Source organism: Nansenia antarctica (assembly GCF_963989245.1).
Source record: "Nansenia antarctica genome assembly, chromosome: 7".
Taxonomy (NCBI): domain Eukaryota; kingdom Metazoa; phylum Chordata; class Actinopteri; order Argentiniformes; family Microstomatidae; genus Nansenia; species Nansenia antarctica.
The window spans coordinates 30,857,735-30,877,825 of NC_137677.1; the positions used below are offsets into that span (position 1 = coordinate 30,857,735).

General features: G+C 44.6%; 1 protein-coding gene across 1 annotated transcript in view; it reads right to left on the reverse strand.

The window, feature by feature from the left end:
* The window catches only part of gabra4 (gamma-aminobutyric acid type A receptor subunit alpha4), a gene marked incomplete at both ends in the record, with an annotated part of 82,424 nt that extends 74,426 nt beyond the window's left edge, over window positions 1-7,998 (reverse strand). Inside the window, 4 exons of the mRNA XM_080536658.1 lie at window positions 679-809; window positions 3,184-3,251; window positions 7,139-7,257; window positions 7,928-7,998. Of these exons, the coding sequence (XP_080392784.1) occupies window positions 679-809; window positions 3,184-3,251; window positions 7,139-7,257; window positions 7,928-7,998 (389 nt within the window). The remainder of the gene's footprint in view (window positions 1-678; window positions 810-3,183; window positions 3,252-7,138; window positions 7,258-7,927) is intronic.
* Between the last annotated feature and the right edge of the window lie 12,093 nt (window positions 7,999-20,091).

Consider the following 20,091-nt stretch of genomic DNA (forward strand, 5'->3'; position numbering starts at 1 on the left):
ATCCCATGTATGGGAGCACTTTGGCTTCTCTGTCAACTATGACGGGAGGCACGAAAAAGGTAGCTCGACAACTTCTGATAATGTAGGCATTTTTTTCATACCATGTTCAAAATAAGGGTTCACTTTATTATTTAGTTAAAAGTGGCATAAAACATGTTTATTCATCTGCTTTAAAGAGCCCAGTGATTCACTGCTGCAACCAGGCGCCTCCTCCCTCTCTCCTATCATTTAAATTGAGTGTATTTCAGTATAATTATGTAATGTTTGAGTGTAGAATATGTTATATATATATTATATATATATGTATATATATGTATGTATATATATATATATATATATATATATATATTACCAGTTTTGACATCTTGAATGTTGTTGGTTTTTGTCACATAGTAAAAGTGGTGTTTTTACAGAATTCAAGGAAAAAGCAGTTTTTATAAAAACAAAAATGTTTTGTGTTGATCCGAAAAATGATCCGATCCGTGACTCAAAAACCGTGACACGATCCGATCCGTGAGTTAGGTGATCCGTTACACCCCTAGTATATATACACTGTATATATATATAGGTAGGTACAGTAGTATATACTGTATATAGGTAGGTACAGTAATATATATATATAGGTAGGTACAGTAGTATATATACAGTATATATACTGTATATATAGAAGGTGTCTACCTGAAGAAGGTGTCAGGCGTCCACACCTTGGCGGCCATCAGGGTGTTCAGCCGGAGGATCTCCACCGGACCCTCGTAGCGCAGGCGGCGGTCCACCCACGTCTGCCTGAAGAACACGTCCATGGTGTACTCCTGCACACACACACACACACACACACACACACACACACACACACACACAGGCTAATGTTACTCCTGTATAGAGAATATCCATGGTCGGTCTGTCTGTGTTGTGATTGGGTCAGGGTTAGGGGTGGGACGATTAGAAAATGTCATGTCACGATTATCATGGGCAAAATAATCGCGATCCACGATATTATCGCGATATTTTTAAAAAATTATTATTATTATTTTATTTTATTTTTTTATGCCAATAAAACACACTGTAATCACTTTAACTTACATTTTGTTGTATTTTTAGGACATTTTAAATCAGTAATTCAAATTCAGATTCTAGTGGCACATATCTCTGGCCATAATCCGGGTCCTTAATGTGGTATATGAGGTCAAAATCCTAAGTATGACAAAAATGGCTCAAATAGCCCCAGCCCTCTAAGGTTTAAGAAAGAGCAATTCCTTTTCGGCCAATCAGCACCTTTCATTAACGTACACAAGGAAGTTTAAAGAACGCACTCCCAGTGTTGCCAACTTCCAGAGACCCATGGCGACTTAATTAGTGAAAAGCGACCAGCGACAAATCTAACTTCCTTTTCTGGTCATTTGGGGAATTACTGTAAAGCATCTAACATATCCCGTATTCCACGGTTCACGTTAAAACCGAGCTCAGGAGAGACGAGTAGGGATACAGTCTATGGCGAGCGAGGGTTGCCGTCTCCTCTCTCCCTCAACACTCACTCCCGCGGCCAGCCTGATAGCAGCCGCGGGGAGCGTGCCGTTGTGCGCGCAGCTCATGTGAGGAATTGCAATTATATTACAGTAACAGTCGCTAACTTGACTGCAAAAGTAATGTAGACTAGGCTGAAAAATAGCGCCAGACATTTGTTAAACACAGTTTATTCATAACATACGATTATGACGATTATTCAAATAATTAAAATTCTCCACGATTAAGTTATCGCGGGTGTTTTTATCGCGATTAACGATAAAAACGATAATCGTCCCATCCCTAGTCAGGGTCAGGGTTAGGGTCAGGGTTAGGGGTCAGGGTTAGGGTCAGGGTTAGGGGTCAGAGGTCAGGGTTATGGTCAGGGTTGGGGTCAGGGTCAGGATCAGGGTCAGGATCAGCAGGGCTCTACAGTGCGACCATTTCACTCGCAATTGCGACTAAAAATAAATCTGTGCGACTAGAGAAATAAATTCACGAGTGAAAGATTTCAGCTTTCTCACTCTCTGCATGCGTACTGACAACAACAACATTCATTCATCTCTGTCCCACTTATATCCCGTCATATCACCCGCTAAGCAGCCTGGGTGATTGAGTCAACACACGCCGTGAATTCTGAATACTTTGCTCGCTAACGAGCGGTCACTACACTACAATATATATATTTTTTTTAAACTACAAGTCCCACATTCCACAAGCCACAATCCGATTCCGCCAACCACAGTACAGCTCTCTGTGATAACGTGTGGTGTGAACTTTCCCTGAGAAGAACACGGCTGCGCTATCGAAAGTTTGACTCAAAATGAAGAAAATGAAGCCCATTCATTTGTATTTTGCGAGTCAAAGAAACAAAGAAAAAGAGGAATCCGGTGAGGGCCCAAGTAATTCGCAAGCTGGTTCAACTAACGAGAGAGATGGGGATGAGACGGCTAGTAGCGACAGTGAGGCTGAGAACAACGTTAGTAGGCCTAACGTTACTAGCGAAGATGACACCCCAGCGTCCATTGCAGCCGGCGGAGGGAAAACATATAGATTTAATCCGAAGTGGCTGGAAATCTTCCCATGGCTAGAGTTTAAAGACAAAATCATGTTCTGCAAATATTGTAGAGGGCAGAAACAGGCTGGCAAGTCGATGCCCATTTCAGCCGCCCAGTGTGAGCGAGGCTTCTCTGCGCAGAACCGCATTAAGAATTCAACAAGAAGCAGCCTTGGAGTCTCCACCACCGAAGACCTGATGAGGATCAGCCTGGAGGGGCCTTCTGTCGAGGACTTCGATCCCACTCCTGCCGTGGACCGCTGGCTGACCTCTAAGCGTGCCAGACGGCCAACATACAAAAGCATATGGACAACTGATATCCTCTGCGTCTAGTAGGGCTGTAGGCATGGGCCAATGTGTGATTTTGGTGCAAAAATGGCAAAATCACTAATAAAAATGTGTTATTATAAAATGTTTCACTGTGCTCCTAAATGTCTTTGTGTGCCCCTAACATTTTTCATTTACTAGTGAAAAAGGTTAGCGTAGAGCCCTGATCAGGGTCAGGATCAGGGTCAGGGTCAGGGTTAGGGTTGGGGTCAGGATCAGGGTCAGGGTTGGGGTCAGGATCAGGGTCAGGATCAGGGTCAGGGTTAGGGTCAGGGTCAGGGTCAGGGTTGGGGTCTCACCATCTCCACGTCAGAGACGGGTCCAAAGCTGGTCACATAGATGTCTGTCTTCACCTCCGTCACCGCGCCTGGGGAGACACACCATTAACACTGTTGCCATGGCAGCCGCACACTCACGGGCCAACAACCTGCTGCCCTACACACACACATACACACACACACACACACATGTTCATAATCAGACATGTTCATAAAGTTGGAGGTTAATGACCTGCAGTGGCTACTGGGCTTTTATGGAATAAAAACAGCTGCAGAGGTTTAAAACAGGAACCTGCTAACCCCATCATCATCATCATCATCATCACCTTCATCACCATCATCACCTTCATCACCATCATCATCATCATCATCATCACCTTCATCACCATCATCATCATCATCATCACCTTCATCACCATCATCGTCACCTTCATCACCATCATCATCATCACCATCATCGTCACCTTCATCACCATCATCATCACCCTCATCATCATCATCACCCTCATCATCACCATCACCCTCATCATCATCATCATCATAACCATCATCATCATCACCATCATCACCATCACCCTCATCATCATCATCATCATCATCACCATCATCATCACCATCATCACCATCACCCTCATCACCATCATCATCACCATCATCATCATCCTCACCATCATCACCATCACCCTCATCACCATCATCATCATCATCATCATCATCATCATCATCATCACCATCACCCTCATCATCATCACCATCACCCTCATCATCATCATCACCATCATCACCATCATCATCATCACCATCATCATCACCATCATCATCACCATCACCCTCATCATCATCATCACCATCATCACCATCACAATCATCATCACCATCATCATCATCACCATCATCATCACCATCATCATCATCATCACCATCATCATCATCATCATCACCATCATCATCACCATCATCATCATCATCATCATCATCACCTTCATCAGCATAGCCCCACTCTATGCTCACCTCACTCCAAGGTTAGGGTTAACAAGTCTACAGGTTAACCCAGGGTTAGGGTTAAGGTCTACACAGGTTAACCTAGGGTTAGGGTTAAGGTCTACAGGTTAACCCAGGGTTATGGTTATGGCCAATTTTACTTTAGGCTTTTATTTTGGATGATTTGTGTTTAATGTTTTGAGTTATATTTATATTTCATGATTAATGTTTATTTTATGTTTTTGGTTATAGAATTATTAATGTTTTAGTCGTAATTGAGTGTCACGTGGTGAGATGATAGGATGGGCCCAGGTGTATGTATTTATGGAGTCAATTAGCAGCACCTGGGTGGATGGAAATAGGTTAGACTGGCAACAACATTACTTTGACCACGATCACTCTTTTCTGTAATCACATGCTTTACCGTTGGCTTTATTACTTTTCGTTTCGTTTGAATACATTGGATTACTTTTCGGACAATACATCTTTTACATTTTTATACAACTTACAAGGAAAGCGTGGCGTGCGTGATTATCCAACCCAGACTATTACTGTTTTCATTCAACGTGGAATTGGTGGCTACAGTTAGGGTTAAGGTCTACAGCAGGGGTCGGCAATAGGCGGCCCGCGGGCCATTGCTGGCCCATCACCAATAATATTTGGCCCAGCAGAATATTTGGAGAATCCACTTTTTTTTTTTTTTTTTTTTTTTTTTTTTTTTTTTTTACAATATCCGACCGACAGTCCCACATATAGCGCCTATAATGTCCGAATAGAGAATCTACCTCCACCTGAATAATGCTTATTGTACTTTTATCCATGTTGAGAGTGAATGACACAGGGACAGACAATCAGGCAGCGGGGTGCACCGAAGCGCACTGACACTGAACCCCTCATAGTGAATCATAAGTAGGTGGACAACGTGTAGTGCTGAAATAGCCGTGTGTGGTTTGAAAAAAATAACACCAGCTCAGTAAATAATTCAAACGTAATGTTTACGTATATGTGACTGCAACACACATATGAACAGTAACAAAGCAAATTCAGTTTAATATTCTGAAAAACATTGACAACAAAATCGGTGAAAAAAAGAAAAGAAAGAAAAGTAATCCGCTTATGCGAGGGGTGGTGGTGCATAGGCCTATGCTCCTGAAACGACAGAGCAAACACGCTATTAGGGATAATAATTACAATGAGCCATTCATTCAAAATATACAAAATACAATTAGGTTATTAAATACAATAACGACAGGCTTGGTACTCACTTAATGTGAAAAGTGGCATCTCCCATCGGTCAGTATTTGCTTGATATCTGGTTATATGGACGTCACTTTAATCCGCAGGCAGTTCTCAAGTTTTTTTTTGCATCAATCGATTCCTCTCGTGCGTCTTTATCACATTCATTGAGGAAAAGGACGACTCGCATGTATAGAAAGGGAACATTGTGAGCACGGAAGATGTGAGTCTCACAACGGCTTTGCGTTGATGAAACCAGGTAGGATGAACATTATAGTTCGCTGTCCATTCCTCTTTAAATGCCCTGTTTTCACCGTCAACTTTCCTCTTTACACCTTTGGAGAGTGACATGATGTTTCTCTTGATAGTTAGCAGGTTAAATGTTTAGCTAACTTCACCCGGCACCAAACAACCAATCCAATAATAATGTGACCTTGTCTGGGAGGAGGGGGGAATAATTCAGAATGAAAGTATGTTAAATAATTATTAGAATAAGCTAGGCTGCGCTACATCGTCAGTCCACACATTTATTATTCAAAACTATGGAAAAGGGTGAAACTACGTTTCAACGTTGTTGAGAATCACAACACAAACTTGCTAGTCAAGCCAAAATACTGCAACGTAATGGATTGGACTGCTACCTAGTTAACTACAACACTACTTTACATTGTTACCTAGTTAACTACAACACTACTTTACATTGTTACCTAGTTAACTACAACACTACTTTACATTGTTACCTAGTTAACTACAACACTACTTTACATTGTTACCTAGTTAACTAGAACACTACTTTACATTGTTACCTAGTTAACTAGAACACTACTTTACATTGTTACCTAGTTAACTACAACACTACTTTACATTGTTACCTAGTTAACTACAACACTACTTTACATTGTTACCTAGTTAACTACAACACTACTTTACATTGTTACCTAGTTAACTACAACACTACTTTACATTGTTACCTAGTTAACTACAACACTACTTTACATTGTTACCTAGTTAACTACAACACTACTTTACATTGTTACCTAGTTAACTAGAACACTACTTTACATTGTTACCTAGTTAACTAGAACACTACTTTACATTGTTACCTAGTTAACTACAACACTACTTTACATTGTTACCTAGTTAACTACAACACTACTTTACATTGTTACCTAGTTAACTACAACACTACTTTACATTGTTACCTAGTTAACTACAACACTACTTTACATTGTTACCTAGTTAACTACAACACTACTTTACATTGTTAGCAGGCTCACAAAACAAGCTGTGTTAGTTGACTAGCGATGTGTACATTTTTCGAAAGAAAAGTCAAAGCATTAGAATGTGTCACATTTTTTAACAATCAATTACTTATGAATGAATTAATGGAATGAATGAATGGTCTTTATTGTCATTGCTACAGTACAGGTACCAAACAACGAAATTTAGGAGGGGTGGCTCCCCTGGTGTTAGGAAAAAAAAAAAAAAAAAAAAAAAAAATTCGGGCCCGCCATCTAGTGGCTCAAAAAAAATTTGGCCCGAGGCCAAACCTAATTGCCGACCCCTGGTCTACAGGTTAACCCAGGGTTAGGGTTAAGGTCTTTTGGAGGCATTGAAGAAAGAAAGGTATTTTCCTGCTGTTATAAATACATAACATAATACAAACATCTCAACAGTTCCTCCTGACTCGTTCTCGGTTTGACTACACGGTCAGGATTAGGGTCAGGTTCAGGGTTAGGGTTAGGGTTAGGGTACCTACCCCCGAAGCCAGGTCGCAGTCTGTTGTCATATCCGTCCAGAAGTCGGTCTAGGATACGTGTGAAATTCTCCGGGTAAATCCGCTCATCCTTCTTTACCGCTCCAGAGGTTCTATTTACACTGAAACACACACACACACACACACACACACACACGCCAGAAACACGCTGGTTACACACACACACACAAACACACACACACACACACACACACACACACACTCACACAAACACGCTGGTTAAACACACCCGCACACGCGCACACACACACACACACACACGCCAGAAACACGCTGGTTAAACACACACACGCACACACACACACGCCAGAAACACGCTGGTTAAACACAAAAACACGCACACACACACGCACACGCACACACACGCACACACACACGCACACACGCCAGAAACACGCTGGTTAAACACACACACACACACACACACACACTTGTTATCTGGTCATCTGGTTATCAGACCCTCTCCGACATCTCCCTAACCCTAACAACAACAACAACAACATTGTTAGTGTCCCTCCACAGCCCCGTGGACAGCCCCCCTCCACAGCCCCGTGGACAGCCCCCCTCCACAGCCCCGTGGACAGCCCCCCTCCACAGCTCAGTGTAACTCACCCGGCTAGGCAGAGCAGGCAGAGGGTCAGGGTTAGGTGTGTGTAACGAGTGTAACGAGGGAACGTCGCCGTCTCCTTCTTGACAGAAAGCATCTTCGCATGCCATCCTCTACCCCGCCTCACAACCCTGCAGCAGCGCCGGGTCCCGGGGAACGGTTACCGGTAGACCAGCCCGTGACACCGGACTCCGGTAGCAGCATCTCCCGCGACCAGCCCGTGCCAGCGGAACATCCGAGCGCGTACGTTTTTCCCGCCGCTTGATGAAATCTGCTACATTACTATATCTGCTACTATAGTAGATAGATAGATAGATAGATAGATGTGTGTAGTAGGTAACACAGCCGTCTGTGCTCTCGTGCGTCTGTGGCGCGACGGTCCAACTCTGCACGAGAGGCTGAAAACGAGGGCGAGCAGCTGCGTGTTGGCGCGCTCTACTCCACGCGAGGCTACCGCCTCTTACGGCCAAGCTCCACCATGGCCATCGAGCGTTTCGTCAAATGTGCGTTGCGTCTAAAATTGGGATCAAATGCATTGTAATCAATGAAAGGTGCTCCACCTGCTGCGTTGCGTTGCGTCCGATGGCTGCGTCAAAAGTAGACATTCAAAAAAGTTTGATTTTTGACGGTGGACGCAGACGTCACAATGAGACGTATATTTGCCCCACGTGGGGCGTGAGATGTATATTTACAATTGTAGTTGTTGGTTATAATTGTATAGCCTATTGGTTGTTTTCTGGTGTTGTTTTATTGTTTTCCTCTGTTTGTAGTGCACTTGATATTATGATATATATATATATATTATATTTTTTATCAGCTGTTAAATCACCACAGCGGTTAATAGAGATAATACCAGATTGAAAATGCTTGTAGCCAACTACTCAGCTATTGCGAACTGCTATTCACGCGAGTCAGCTGTCAATCATCACAGGTGCTTGAAAGCTTGTTGCAGGAATGGACGACGAACGGCTGATCCTTGAGGTCGAAAAATATTATTTTTTATATGCGACAAATGACAGATTGTACCATGATGCCCAGGTGAAGGACCGAGCATGGGGTGAGATCGGGTCCACACTTAAAAAATGACAGTGGAGCTAGAGTAGAACGTTGACGTTGACGCAACGCAGTAGGTGGAGCTTGGACAACGGGAAGTTGACGCAACGCCGATGGCGAGTTGACGCAACGCAGCAGGTGGAGCTTGGCCGTTAGTCAGCTAGTTAGTCAGTCAGTCAGTTAGTCAGTCAGTCAGTCAGCTAGTTAGTCAGTTAGTCAGTCAGCTAGTAAGTCAGTCAGCTAGTTAGTCAGTCAGTCAGTTAGTCAGTCAGTTAGTCAGTCAGCCAGTCAGTCAGTCAGCTAGTTAGTCAGTCAGCTAGTAAGTCAGTCAGTTAGTCAGTCAGCTAGTAAGTCAGTCAGCTAGTTAGTCAGTCAGTCAGTCAGTCAGCTAGTTAGTCAGTCAGTCAGTCAGCTAGTAAGTCAGTCAGCTAGTTAGTCAGTCAGCTAGTTAGTCAGTCAGCTAGTTAGTCAGTCAGCTAGTTAGTCAGTCAGTCAGCTAGTTAGTCAGTCAGCTAGTTAGTCAGTCAGTCAGTCAGCTAGTTAGTCAGTCAGCTAGTTAGTCAGTCAGTCAGTCAGTCAATCAGCTAGTCAGTCAGTCAGCTAGTTAGTCAGTCAGCTAGTTAGTTAGTTAGTTAGTCAGTCAGTCAGTCAGCTAGTTAGTCAGTCAGCTAGTTAGTCAGTCAGTCAGTCAGCTAGTCAGTCAGTCAGCTAGTTAGTCAGTCAGCTAGTTAGTTAGTTAGTTAGTCAGTCAGTTAGTTAGTTAGTTAGTTAGTTAGTCAGTCAGCTAGTTAGTTAGTTAATCAGTTAGTCAGTTAGTTAGTTAGTTAGTTAGTCATTCAGACAGTCAGTCAGTCGGTCAGTTAGCTAATCAATCAATCAGTTAGTTAATTAGTCAGTTAATCAGTCAATCAGTTAGTTAGCATTTATTTCACTAAATAAAAGAGAAAACTAATAAATTACACCAAAACCAGTTTTATGGAGAAGACAGGCTGATTTCAGATGGCTGTGAGAGCGTGAGGTAAGAGACACCAGGATGTGCTGCCTGGATCTCATATCCTACATTCAAATGGGTCAGTCTTGTCGCAATACGCAATTAAACACACACACTCACACTCACACACACACACACACACACACACACACACACACACTCACACTCACACTCACACACACACACACACACACACACACACACACACTCACACTCACACACACACACACACACACACACACACACTCACACACACACACGGTCACAGGTACAGTAGAGGAACTGGGACAAGCGACATGCTGCTTCACAGATTTCTGCACCTGGGAACCAGCAGACCTATGGAGTTAATCTTGAGCCAAATTAAATCAAAAGCAAAGAAATATTTTGTGAGAAAAAAAATCCACTTTGTAAGCAAAAACATAGATCCGTAAGCAAAAACATAGATTTGCACATTTTTTAATATTTTTTTTTGTTCTCAACTCCAAAACATTTGTTTACAAAGCTCAACTTTCTTTTGCTAAATTAAAATATTTGTTTGCTAAACCTGTTGTTTGCAAAACAACAGCTTTGCAAAACATGAGATTTGCAAAACATGAGATCACCCATGTTCACCGCATTTTAAACGCAACGTGCGGCCTGGGTACAAAGCATGAGTAAACTTCAAATGTTGGAACAAAGCTGAACTAGTGCTGTGCTCTAACTTACAAATGTAGCATGTAAACATCTTTCAATGTTCTCCCTAAACCTCAATGTTGTGAAGTCGCACCCTGATTTCTTTGACTCTTGGACTCTCCTTGGCAGTTCCCACATCAATGCCATACACGGTAGTTTGAAGGAAGGTGAAGAAGCTGGTCAAGGCCTCGTCGTAGGACACAGCAAACACAAAGTGTGCCTTAAACAGTTCGTCAAAGGCAGCGACAGATGTTTGTACCATGCACGGAATGGCCTTCTGGTCCAGGACGATGTAAAACTTCTGGATACTGCTCTGCTTTTCTCCGACCGCGAGGAGAAAGGGCTGTGTTGATCCAACTTTGCTGAGGAACGCGTCAATGCTCGTCCCGACCTATAGAGCGATGAAGAAGAAATTGTTCTTGTGTGTGCTCACACCCAAGAGACAGAAAACATTTTCCACCTTCCCTGGACAGGCATCATCTCAAAATTACATGCATGTATGTTAAAGGTAGTTTTTTGGCGTATGGAGGGCTGGCGTAAGCTCTTAGCATGGATGATCATGTCTATTCAACCATTTAGAAGTACATTAAAACTGAAGCAGCAGTTTTTTGCTTGGTTAAAAAAAAACATTTTAAATGATCAATCTGGTACAATATTGGTCTCTTCCTAGAATTACAGTGAATAAAATATACAGTACCAAATTGTTTATCTATCGCCCAGAGATGCTTCTTTTCAAGAGCTGTGAAGGGGAGATACTCTAGGCCACCGCTGGACTGGCCATACAATCTTTCTGCCCGCTGGCAGATGGGCCGCGCTAGTTTTGGGCCGGTCGGGCCGCCTGACCCCCCCCCCCCCAATTTTTTTTAAATAATAAATAAATAAATGAAATAATCTCGGCCCAAAATAGCACGGCATCAACTAGCGCTGAATCAAGCGGAGGCCCCCGTTTATACTAACACATGGGCTGGCCCAATCACATGCTTAGGCCCTGCTGTCCATCGGCCCCCTCCCCCACTCTGATCCCTCGGCCGACAACCCAAGTACAGTGTCATGTTCGTAGATAAGATAGTGAAAGGGGGTGCCCAGAAAATTAGGGAGAAAAAAAGTAAGAAGCTAGCAGAGGATGCCTCAAAATGTCAGAAACTGACAGATATGTTCTCTGCATCGACTGTGGGGGCTAGGCCTACTACAGCTGCGGCTGCCACAGCAACATCTTTACCGCTAACTAACGTTAGCACTGATGTGCCGTTAGCAATTGAGGAGGAGACAGAGGACACAGCTAGAGAGGTAAGCAATGTTGTTACTTGGTTTTACAAAAGCAAAGTTATGTTAGTCGCTTGCATTGGCCAGATTAAGGGAGCAGCAGCAGAGAATGTCTTATGACTTATGCTAACCCGTACAGGCAGCATGATTGCATTGCGCTTCACCAGGACTTGGCTGGAATTCATGCACACACAATGATCTCTCTCGTGGTGTAACGTTAGTGCTGCTTGGCTGTGGACTCTATAGCTAACGTTAGATGGGGGTGTTCTGCATTTTGTTGCTAGCTAGCAAGTTGAGGTATCACTGTCACTGACATAAATGCAATACCAACAATGGGTGTTAATAATACTTTTTATTTGGAAAAAAAAGATATAAAAAAAAAATCTACACTAGCCTAGTTCAGAACTAATGAATGCTTTTTATTGCATGGAGAAATAAAACTCATGCAGTCTGCAACCCAATAATGTTGTCTTGCAACCTTCCATTTGAAATGACTGGGCTTCTGGTGTAACATAATGCAATCATGCAGCCTGTGTGTACATGTAAATGAGAACTTTGCTGATTTTGACAACCAGTTAGTTTACTTCTCTGTCCATGTCTTGTTGAACCAGGTTGAGCTGCTGCTGCCCTCCCCAGAAAAGCAGAGTGTCAGGGAAAGAGAGGAAAAGGAGAGAGAAAAAGATGAAACAGAGGAAACAGAGTGCCACGTTCAGGACTTCAATTACTTTGCCTGTCCTGAGCCTTCCATGCTAGATCACTTTTTAGATTAGGTCGCTAGATTTTTAGATTATTAGTCTTTCAGACTGCCAGCATGTTGATCGGCGGTGTCGGACCGATTGTGTTGGGCCGGTCTGAGCCACATGGCAGGGCCTAATTTTTGTCCCAGTCCAGCCCTGCTGGGATCATTCGTGATTGGGCTACAAGCAGTCAAATACTAGGTGAACATGTGTGTAGGACACAAGTAAACTTGGATTTCATGCATTTCAAGTGGCATATTTGTAATCATGACGACGTAGCCGTGTCTAAGAATGCATTTCACCATGTTAATTCCCAGTATAGTGAAAATACCACCGCTCATCCGTGATCAGACTTAGCTGGGGTGCTGCAGCTGAAGAGTATCAAATAGAGTGCAAAAAAGCAGCAACTGCACATTCAAATCTGTGCAAAAAACGATGTTTATTGCACGCTTTCGGTCCCCAGGCTATCGGACGATGTAAACAACAGCTGTATGACGGGTTTGTATGACGCAGTTTGACGAGGCTGAAAGCGCACAGGGTTGCCAGATGGGATTGACAATTTACAGCCTAAACTTTCTATAACCTCAAAATCAAGTAGCCCATTCGGCGGTAACCCTGGACGCGAAATGCATTTTGGGGAAGCAGTATGCCAAAAGTGTCCATCGTAACAGACTTCAATTTTCCCGGAAGTATTGCTCGCATACTAAATTTCTCGCATACTCAAATCTCGCATACTGTACAGTGTGAACGCACTACATACTCAAAATCTAGGTCATATCTAGTATGAGTAGTATGCTAGTATGCTATTCCGAACACAGCCATTGACTTTTTCTATAATCTATTATATCTCTAACAAAGCTAGCTAGCTAGCTAGCTAACAAGCTAACACTTGTTTGGCTAGCTGGTACACACACACACACACACACACACACACACACACACACACACACTAAAATGGTGCATGAAACATACTGTACAGTATGTTGCATGTTTAGTAGGTCTGCAACAAATATTTATTCATTATGTTTTATCTTTGACAATGTATTTCTTCCTCCCACCATCTCCTATTAGTTTTGTAGAGTAGTGGCATAATTGTGGTGAGCAGTTTCAGTGGTTTAATAACTGATGCTAACAACGGCGCTATCTACCTTACTCACAAAACAACAAATAACTGTTTAGCTATCCTAAGTAAACAACACAAAATCCTAGTAAACAACACATGTAACTCACTAAAACTTACCCAAGAACACAGCAGGTCTGTGTGCAGACGACTGTCCCATGAATAGTGAACTGATGTGGAGATCAATGTCTGACATTCCGTTGTCTTCTTCGTCAGATTCGGAGTTCGGAGTTCCCGTTCGGAGTTCCCATTATGTATAGTCCAATATGAAGAAGTTCATTAATTGCCCACTGTCGATATTTCTGCCTGCTTTTGAAATTATGTTGATAGCATTAGCTTCAGCATCCATCTTGTAAACTTGTAAACAGATCCACACGCAGATGGCTACTTACATACAGCTGGGGTGGGTGTGGCTACACACACTGCCACACTAATACCCCCCACCCGACTTTGCTAACTAAATGTAGGTATTTAGTGAATGTAAAACTGTTGGATATGATATCGAGTGGGTTCTTCATCGCTTCAATTTTCATCCCATGCCAAAAACCGGAAAACTATTTTTTTCACAACAAGACTTGTTTTGCTCGATTGCGAGCTTTCACAATTGCCGAGATGCGGACCTTTTAATGAAACCCTGTCACATGTGTGTGTGTGTGTGTGTGTGTGTGTGTGTATGCATGTGCTTGAGTGTGTGTGTGTGTGTGTGTATGTGTGTATGCATGTGCTTGAGTGTATGTGTGTGTGTATGCATGTGCTTGAGTGTGTGTGTGTGTGTGTGTGTGTGTGTGTGTTTGTGTGTGTATGTGCGTGTGTGTGTGTGTATGCATGTGCTTGAGTGTGTGTGTGTGTTTGTGTGTGTGTGTGTGTGTGGGTATGCATGTGCTTGAGTGTGTGTGTGTGTGTGTTTGTGTGTGTGTGTATTTATCACTGTGTGTTTGTTTGTGCGTGTGTGTATGTGTGTGTGTGTGTGTGTGTGTATGTATGTGTGTGGGTGTGCGTGTGTGCGTGCATGCGTGACACACAACCTGTCCCCAACCTGACCCCAACCTGACCCTAACCTGACCCCAACCTGACCCCAACCTGACCCCAACCTGACCCTAACCTGACCCTGACCTGACCCCAACCTGACCCTGACCTGACCCTAACCTGACCCTAACTTGACCCCAACCTGACCCTGACCTTGACCTGACCCTGACCTGACCCTAACCTGACCCTAACCTGACCCTGTCCTGACCCTGTCCTGACCCTGACCCTAACCTGACCCTAACCCGACCCTGACCCTAACCTGACCCTAACCTGACCCTAACCTGACCCTAACCCTGACCTGATCCTGACCCTAACTCTGACCTGACCCTGACCCTAACCCCAACCTGACCCTGACCTGACCCTGACCCCAGGTCATTCACTGTCAGCTTATTTATTCATTGGAAGGATCCCCATTAGCTATACCCATAGCCATCAGCTATACCCATAGCCATTAGCTATAGCCATAGCCATTAGCTATACCCATAGTCATTAGCTATACCCATAGCCATTAGCTTTACCCATAGCCATTAGCTATACCCATAGCCATTAGCTATACCCATAGCCATTAGCTATTACCCATAGCCATTAGCTATACCCATAGCCATTAGCTATACCCATAGCCATTAGCTATACCCATGAGCTACTTTTAGTGGGGTCCACATAAAGCTCAGTTCAGCTCAGCCTCTCACAGACCTGCAGAACTCAGCAGAGAGAAGAGAACTATGGTGATCTAGAATGATGATTACACCATCACACTGAACAGGACGACATCTACACTACAGAACTTCAGTATGGGAGAGAGAGGAGGGAGAGAGGGGGAGGGAGAGAGAGGAGGGAGAGAGAGGGAGTGAGAGAGAGGAGAGAGAGAGAGGGAGGGAGAGAGAGGAGGGAGAGAGAGGGAGGGAGAGAGAGGAGGGAGAGAGAGGGAGGGAGAGAGGAGAGATAGAGGGAGGGAGAGAGAGGAGGGAGAGAGAGGGAGGGAGAGAGAGGAGGGAGAGAGAGGGAGGGAGAGAGAGGAGGGAGAGAGGGGGAGGGAGAGAGAGGAGGGAGAGAGAGGGAGGGAGAGAGAGGAGAGAGAGAGAGAGGGAAAGAGAGGAGGGAGAGAGGGGGAGGGAGAGAGAGGGAGGGAGAGAGAGGAGAGAGAGAGGGAGGGAGAGAGAGGAGGGAGAGAGAGGGAGGGAGAGAGAGGAGGGAGAGAGAGGAGGGAGAGAGAGGGAGGGAGAGAGAGGAGGGAGAGAGAAGGAGGGAGAGAGAGGAGGGAGAGAGAGGGAGGGAGAGAGAGGAGAGAGAGGGAGGGAGAGAGAGAGAGGGAGGGAGAGAGAGGAGAGAGAGAGAGGGAGGGAGAGAGAGGAGGGAGAGAGGGGGAGGGAGAGAGAGGGAGGGAGAGAGGGAGGAGAGAGAGAGAGGGAGGGAGAGAGAGGAGGGAGAGAGATGGAGGGAGGGAGAGGAGGGAGAGAGAAGGAGGGAGAGAGGGAGAGAGAGGGAGAGAGAGGGAGAGGGATGAGCAGTTGTAATCCTGGAGTGTTAAAGTGCAGATCAGACCAGCGGTTCCACAGATGCTACAGATCAGCCGTCATTAGACTCTGAGCCATGACAGCTGCTGACCTCACACACACACACACACACACACACACACACACACACACACGCACACACACACATCCCTCTATCTATTATCTATCTGTCTCTCTCTTCCTCCACCTCTTTATCTGGCCACATGTCGAGGTGGAACACTGAACCCCAGACTGAACCCCAGACTGCTCCCAGAGGCCCACGCCCTGCATGGTAGCTGGCCGCCACTGGTGTGCGAATGTGTGTGTGAGTGTGTGAATGTGTGTGTGAGTGTGTGAATGTGTGTGTGTGAATGTGTGTGTGTGAATGTGTGTGTGAGTGTGTGAATGTGTGTGTGTGAATGTGTGTGTGTGAATGTGTGTGTGAACAACCTGGTCTCACACGGGAGCCGTCAGTATTCGACGTCTGTCGTTCGTCTCCAAACGTCGAATTCCGACGAGAAAACGAGCTCTGAAAGCGCAGGGGTGCGCGTGATATGTGCGCCTGTCGGGCTGCACGCCACATTTTGAGATACAAGCGCTTCAACGTTCATTCATTTGGAACTGCGAGAATGAGTAACATTAGACCGATTGCACTTGCATTAATAAAGCGTTAATATATTTATTCTTTAAACAAACAAATCTGGGGGAGTGGTCGGAGTTAACGAGATATTGTTCCAATCCATTACCTGGCCATTCAAGTTTGCATTGCCTAGCGTGTAGGCCCGTGAGAAATTGAGAGCATATAAATCACTAGATGCCTACAACTACGCAATCTGTGGTCATGTACAGTACATCAAATACCATGACATAGATTCTAAATAAGAACAATATTCCATTTGCTTACAGATTCCGGGGTGGTGTTATTTGCCGATGTCCGTGTGAGTCGTCCGCGAATACATGCGTCTTCCTCTTTGCTGGATTATTTGTTCATTTGCTTTAATGAAATGACAATAATTAAACAAGTCCTGAGCAGGGCGAACGCAGGTGTAAACATTAGAACAGTCTATCTATTTCCTCTTCCGGTGCGTGCACGGCACGTGCTACCCCAGGCCACCCCCTGGACACGCCCATGGCTGCACTTGCATTAATTAGTTAGGCCACATCATTAGTTAGGCCACATCATTTTGAGATACAACCAACGGAGAACAGATTTTAATAGGCCACATTTTGAGATACAACCAACGGAGAACAGATTTTAATAGGCCACATTTTGAGATACAACCAACGGAGAATAGATTTTAATAACAACAGCAGAAACAATTGTCATCTTCACTGTTTTATTCGCTGTGAATAGGCCTATCAAACTAGGCTATTTTACAACCCGACGGCAGTGCGCTTCAACGTTCATTCATTTGGAACTGCGAGAATGAGTAACGTTAGCCCGATTGCACTTGCATTAATTATAGGCTACATTTTGAGACCGGTCGGATCTATTCATACAACAAGGGACACAGCACTTTCCCGTTTTCCCCATATTGTCAGGGTATTTGAGCCTCGGAAAAGCGCTATATAAATATAATTTATTTATCAAAGTGGGTGTGGCTTAGACAGTTAGGGGGAGTGGCTTGTATCAAAGTGGGTGTGGCCTGTCGGTGGGGCCGAGCCGAGTCGGAAAATATCTGAACCGTGTCTGTGGCACCTACGGTTGCGACGCTAAAGTCCTTTAACCTTTAATGTCACACTAGACTAGGCCCAAAAGCCTGAATTAAAGTGCTGGGGTACGTTTGGGCCCAGGGAACGGGCTGCGAAAGAGTCACACTCACCAAACTTGACACACTCCTTCCCCTTCATGGGACATTGTACCATGTCAACTTTCACCCTCCTAGGCCATTCACTAGAGGCCTTCATAGGTCTGTGCCCTTTGACTGAAAGGTGCTCCTGCTGGGGTACGTTTGGGCCCAGGGAACGGGCTGCGAAAGCGTCACACTCACCAAACTCTACACACTCCTTCCCCTTCATGGGACATTCTACCATGTCAACTTTCACCCTCCTAGGCCATTCCCTAGAGGCCCTGCACGCGACGAAGTGGAAAACTGTAGGGAGCTCTAGTGCTTGATTGGAAGTGCCGTTTGTAAAAAGACATCTTCTCACACGTACAGGCACACAACAAGTACAACATGTTGCATTTTCATGCCATTAGGCAACTTGCTTCCTAGCATAGCAGGTCCCTGCTAATATATAGCAGTCGCGTGCAGGGCCTCTAGGGAATGGCCTAGGAGGGTGAAAGTTGACATGGTACAATGTCCCATGAAGGGGAAGGAGTGTGTAAAGTTTGGTGAGTGTGACTCTTTCGCAGCCCCTTCCCTGGGCCCAAACGTACCCTTTTCTCCACAGACACACACAGTGGCCATATAAAGTCATGGACGTATTTCAAAGTCCAAATGGACCTGCTATGCTAGGAAGCAAGTTGCCTAATGGCATGAAAATGCAACATGTTGTACTCGTTGTGTGCCTGTACGTGTGAGAAGATGTCTCATTCCAAACGGCACTTCACATCAAGCACTAGAACCTCCCTACAGTTGTCCGCCGCGTCGCGTGCAGGGCCTCTAGGGAATGGCCTAGGAGGGTGAAAGTTGAAATTGTACAATGTCCCATGAAGGGGAAGGAGTGTGTCAAGTTTGGTGAGTGTGACTCTTTCGCAGCCCGTTCCCTGGGCCCAAACGTACCCCAGCACTTTAATTCAGGCTTTTGGGCCTAGTCTAGTGTGACATTAAAGGTTAAAGGACTTTAGCGTCGCAACCGTAGGTGCCACAGACACGGTTTAGATATTTTCCGACTCGGCTCGGCCCCACCGACAGGCCACACCCACTTTGATACAAGCCACTCCCCCTAACTGTCTAAGCCACACCCACTTTGATAAATAAATTATATTTATATAGCGCTTTTCCGAGGCTCAAATACCCTGACAATATGGGGAAAACGGGAAAGTGCTGTGTCCCTTGTTGTATGAATAGATCCGACCGGTCTCAAAATGTAGCCTATAATTAATGCAAGTGCAATCGGGCTAACGTTACTCATTCTCGCAGTTCCAAATGAATGAACGTTGAAGCGCACTGCCGTCGGGTTGTAAAATAGGCTAGTTTGATAGGCCTATTGACAGCGAATAAAACAGTGAAGATGACAATTGTTTCTGCTGTTGTTATTAAAATCTGTTCTCCGTTGGTTGTATCTCAAAATGTGGCCTATTAAAATCTGTTCTCCGTTGGTTGTATCTCAAAATGATGTGGCCTAACTAATTAATGCAAGTGCAGCCATGGGTGTGTCCAGGGGGTGGCCTGGGGTAGCACGTGCCGTGCACGCACCGGAAGAGGAAATAGATAGACTGTTCTAATGTTTACACCTGCGTTCGCCCTGCTCAGGACTTGTTTAATTATTGTCATTTCATTAAAGCAAATGAACAAATAATCCAGCAAAGAGGAAGACCCATGTATTCGCGGACGACTCACACGGACATCGGCAAATAACACCACCCCGGAATCTGTAAGCAAATGGAATATTGTTCTTATTTAGAATCTATGTCATGGTATTTGATGTACTGTACATGACCACAGATTGCGTAGTTGTAGGCATCTAGTGATTTATATGCTCTCAATTTCTCACGGGCCTACACGCTAGGCAATGCAAACTTGAATGGCCAGGTAATGGATTGGAACAATATCTCGTTAACTCCGACCACTCCCCCAGATTTGTTTGTTTAAAGAATAAATATATTAACGCTTTATTAATGCAAGTGCAATCGGGCTAATGTTACTCATTCTCGCAGTTCCAAATGAATGAACGTTGAAGCGCTTGTATCTCAAAATGTGGCGTGCAGCCCGACAGGCGCACATATCACGCGCACCCCTGCGCTTTCAGAGCTCGTTTTCTCGTCGGAATTCGACGTTTGGAGACGAACGACAGACGTCGAATACTG